Source organism: Engraulis encrasicolus, chromosome 6 (genome assembly GCF_034702125.1).
Source record: "Engraulis encrasicolus isolate BLACKSEA-1 chromosome 6, IST_EnEncr_1.0, whole genome shotgun sequence".
NCBI classification, from domain to species: Eukaryota; Metazoa; Chordata; class Actinopteri; order Clupeiformes; family Engraulidae; genus Engraulis; species Engraulis encrasicolus.
In genome coordinates this window covers 55,747,582-55,752,581 of record NC_085862.1, presented here as the reverse complement: position 1 = coordinate 55,752,581, position 5,000 = coordinate 55,747,582, and the positions used below count along the sequence as shown (strand labels likewise).

The 5,000-nt window shown below is 45.2% G+C and overlaps 1 protein-coding gene across 1 annotated transcript in view; it reads left to right on the top strand.

The window, feature by feature from the left end:
- Positions 1-5,000, top strand: part of crocc2 (ciliary rootlet coiled-coil, rootletin family member 2) — a 137,513-nt gene that overhangs the window by 78,985 nt on the left and 53,528 nt on the right. Inside the window, exons 15-16 of the mRNA XM_063202106.1 lie at positions 3,711-3,876; positions 4,763-4,909. Of these exons, the coding sequence (XP_063058176.1) occupies positions 3,711-3,876; positions 4,763-4,909 (313 nt within the window). The remainder of the gene's footprint in view (positions 1-3,710; positions 3,877-4,762; positions 4,910-5,000) is intronic.

The following is a 5,000-nucleotide window of genomic DNA, read 5'->3' as shown; positions in this document are numbered from 1 at the left end:
ATAGCAGCTATACAGAGTTCATCAAGCCGATACACACATACACACACTAACAGATTCAACAGAAACCCACCACACACCTACCCACCGCCACACGCACACAAACACACAAACACACACATACACATACCCATGACCCAGATATGGTTTCAGGCCTTCTTAAGGAAGCGGCTGAGTGTATGTGTGCCCTGTGCTCTGTTTTGTTTCCGGGGTTGGCTTGATGAAACTCTATCTCATTAGGCCACATCAACGCCACACATGTTTCGCACCAGCCCGCCGGCTTGCATTGCGTACACACGCGACCGCCGAAAGGTTGCATTGCAAACACACATGGCAGCCTGGAGGGTTGTGTAGTTAGTTGCATACATATGCACCAGGGGCCGAGTTATAGGAGGGACAAGTGGGGCTCTCGCCCCGGGGCCCAGGGGCCTACGCGTATGGATGGTGGCGTCCCTATATACCCTATATTTGCTGAATGGGGGGCCCTATCTGTGTTTTGCCCTGCGCCCCTGTATGCAATTTTTCCACCACTGACCATTGTGTATTGTGCATTGCACACATGATTTACATGTTGTGTATACCGGTATTTGGTTGCATCCACATGTTTCGCATCGGCTGCCATATTGCATTGCGTACACTAGACGCAACCTATGAAGTGTTGTGTATTTGTATGTATCGCTTACATATGCAGCCATTGTGTATGGCATTGTTTATGGCATTGTGTGTGGCTGGGTTGTGTTGTGTACACTTACGAGCGAGAGGGTGAAGATTGGGTTGCCAACACATGTGGCCAAGGAGATGGGTATTGTATTGCATTGCATTGCATGCACACACATGCCACTGAGGGGAAGCAGGTGTTTTTTTGTGCACACTTGTGGCCAGGGTTGTGGGCTGTGGGTTATGGGTTGTGTTACGTGGTATGTACAGTGCAGTCCTATGGAGGTGAGTGTCCTGTTGTGTGCACTAGGGATGGGCGATCGGTATCAGCCCCGATACTGGTATCGGTATCAGCCCCAATACTTGCTCTTTATACCCATATTTGTAGTCGTCAAACACTTGCTAATACCAAGCACCGATACTGCTATTCCTACCTCCTTTGTTTACTTTGCACAATGTTTACCCCCCCCCCCCTTTGTGTCTTTAGTTGTATTGTTGTGTGAGCCCACCAAATAACATTCCTAAGAACTGTATTTTATACTGTTGATATGGCTAAATAAACTTGAAACTTGAACTCGAAACTTATTACACAAAACAACACAACATCTCATGTTCCATTGACTTGAAAGGAGCATGTCCCATTGACTTCAGGCTGACGAAGGTGGGTCTGCACTCTGCACACTACCAATAAGCTCCAAAAATTAAACTTTATTATTTAAAAAGCAACGTTTCAATCACCCTGGATATGCCTGATGAAGATCCAGAGAGATGGAAACGTTGCTTTTTAAATAATAAACTTGAATTTTTGGAGCTTATTGGCAGTGTGCGGTGCAGACCAACCTTCTTCAACTGTCTGGCAGTGCAACAAGGGTTTTTGGATGTGCACACCCTACCCAAAATTATCATCGACAGCATGGGAAAAAAAGTGCTGCCTCATACATTTACTAGCATTTAAATGTACATGGAAAGGGACAATAAAACAAATATCACATGTGGAAGAAACAAGGCTGTGCTTGTATTTTCATTGTATTTTGGGGGTAAAAGTATCGGTACTCGGTATTGGCAAGTACAGACATTAATGTACCGGTACCGGTTTTCAAAAAAAAGTGGTATCGTGCATCCCTAGTGTCCACATGTGGGTTGGGGTGGCAGCTTGACGTTGGGCACTCTATACACTGTATTCACTGAGGTGAAACTTATAGCCTTGTATACAGTACACACACTGCCACTGGGACATAATTGTTTTGTGATGCATCATGTACGCATGCTGCTGCGTTTGCATATTATGTTGCATTCCAGAGCAACCCAAGCCACATACACATGTGGTAGGGCTAGCATAATGCATTGTGTATATACTGTACTTGTGTCTCAGAACATATTGAGTTGTGCACACATGCCACTAGGGATGCAAACGATTAATCGATTAATCAACTCTAATCGATCAATGCATTAATCGATTAAAAAAACATTAATCGCAAATAATCGACAATTCAACTGACAAGAGATAAGGCTATCAACTAATGATTAATGAATTAATCGATAATTTTGCATCCCTACATGCCACTGAATACAGCTATGGTGTAGATGGAACTGAAGTGATCTTGCACTAGTTCGCCACTCCGGGCTCAAAACCACCACCTACTAGTCGACGCTCCAATTCGGGCGTGGGAGGCACAGCACGATACCTCTGAGCTAAATGTATTGGCCAATAGTTCAGCCAAAAATACTGAATCAGAGCAAGATATTGCAAAACATGCCCACTCAATGCAAAAGCGTGTGCTCAAGTTGGGTCTCCTAAGGGGGCGTTGTCCCCTACTTCTTCTCTTCTCTGTCAATAACCAATACACTGTAAGTAATTGTAAGTGTCTTTGGATAAATGTGTCGTGTAATGTAATGTAATGTAATCTCTGATGTAGTGTGTGTGTGTGTGTGTGTGTGTGTGTGTGTGTGTGTGTGTGTGTGTGTGTGTGTGTGTGTGTGTGTGTGTGTGTGTGTGTGAGAGAGAGAGACTCAGGACTTCATAAGAATGGCTGATTCCATGACTCAGCAAAATAACCTGTGTATGCATGTGGGAGTGTTTGTGTGTGAAATTGTGTGGGCGTGTGATGAACTCTATTCCTTTGTTTGTGTGTGTGTGTGTGTGTGTGTGTGTGTGTGTGTGTGTGTGTGTGCTCTTGTGTGTGCTCTTGTGTGTGCCTGTGTGTGTGTGTGCCTTTGTGTGTGTCTTTGTTTATTTGTTCAGGCATTTGTTTTGGTCATGTTATGGTTATGCTATACGGCTCTTGCATGTGTGTGTATGTGCGTGTGTATGTCTGTTTGTTTGAGGTTTATTGCCCCCTACAGTCATTGTCTCTATAGGCTTTGATGGTTAGCATATGTGTGAGCTGCTGTGTGTGTGTGTGTGTGTGTGTGTGTGTGTGTGTGTGTGTGTGTGTGTGTGTGTGTGTGTGTGTGTGTGTGTGTGTGTGTGTGTGTGTGTGTGTGTGTGTGTGTGTGTGTGTGTGTTTTAGCTGTCATGGTGTTTTTCTGAGCATGAGCATGTAATATAAAATATAAAATACAAAACAGTCCCAGAGCTGCGCTGGAAACTCTCTGCTCTCTCTTCAATGTCTCAATGGATGTCCAGGCCTTTATTCATGCTTTTTCTGCAATCACTTTGTCCATTCATATTTTATTACTTTGTATTGATCCATCCCCACACTTATTATATATTTGTTTGTTCATGTTCTTACACACACTCATCTCCTCTCTTCTCTTCTCTTCTCCTCTCTTCTCCTCTCTCCTCCTCTCTTCTCCTCTCTTCTCCTCTCCTCTCCTCTCCTCTCCTCTCCTCCTCTCCTCTCCCCTCCTCTCCCGTTTTCTCATTTAATCTCATCTCGTTTCCCCTGCTCTCCTCTCCTCCCCTCCCCTCCCCTCCCCTCTCTTCTCCTCTCCTCTCCTCTCCTCTCCTCTCCTCTCTCCCCCTTTTTTCCCCTCGTTTCCCCTCCTCTCCTCTCCTCTCCTCTCCTTTCTCCTCTCCTCTCCTCTTCTCTCCTCTCCTCTCCTCTCCTCTGTAGCCATAAGCTGGTAGAGGAGCTCCAGGAGCGCTATGGGGAGGTGCAGGAGCGCTATGGGGAGGTGCGTAGGGAGGTGGTGGGCCTGAGGGAGTCGCTGTGTCAGGCCACACTACATAAGGAGGTTCTACAGGACGAGAAGAACAGCCTGGTCAAGGCCATCAGCAAGGTAAACAACAGCAGCAACAGCAACAACATTAATCTGAATAATATGGATGCACCAATACCGATACTGGTAACAATACCGGCCCCGATACTTGCTCATTATACTCATACTCGTACTCGTCAAACACTTACTCACGATACTAGGCATGATACTGCTATTACACAAAAAAACGTATCACGTTCCTTTGACTTGAAAGCAGCATGGGGAAAAAAGCGCAACCTCCAACATTTACTGACATTTAACTCTACATCCAAATGGACATTAAAACAAATATCACAGGTGTACAAGTACAGACATTAATGTACTCGTACTCTTATCTGTTTTCAAAAAAAGTATTTTCGTCCATCCCTAATCATCAATAGTACTATCGTAAAAGCAGCACAAGTAACAACCTCACACTACTCCAAGAACAAGGTGAATTGATAGATCTGGCAGCTAAGTTAACCTACAGGAAGTGGTAAGCCAGCTAATAGATTGTCCACAAGTGTCATTTAGCTCAGTGTTTCTCAACAGGGGTGCCAAGGCACCCTGGGGTGCCGCAGGCCACCCTCAGGGGTGCCGTGGAAACATGGCTGATAAATAAATTGTGTAATATAATACATATTTGTCTAAATTAATAAATGAATGCTTAGTCAGTGGAATCTTTCATCTGCCTTTTACGCACAATAAAGTAAATTTAGGTCGCCAGTAAGCTGCAACTTCAAACGTAGGTTGTGTGACGTCTCCAAATGTGTTAATTTTCTAAGTTTGTGTGGTATCGGATGCGATGCCATGTTACAGCTTGTTGGCTTGGCGTGCCTTGAAATTTTTCATATGTTGAAAGGGTGACTCGCCTATAGAAAGGTTGAGAAACACTGATTTAGCTAATTGTGTGTGTGCATGTTTTCAGCTGGAGGCCCAGAATGCGGAGCAGGAAGTGGTGATCACCAGGCAACAGAGCAAGGAGGCGGGGCTTAGGGACTCCCTTGCCAAGATGGGTGCCCTCAGTGAGGGACTCGCTACGGATAAAGTGGAACTCAACCGCATACTGCTAAAGGTCACACACACACAGACACAAGCAGGCACGAGCGCTCGCATTCATGTGCTCACGCACGCATGCATACGCACATGTGCATGCAAACTCACTC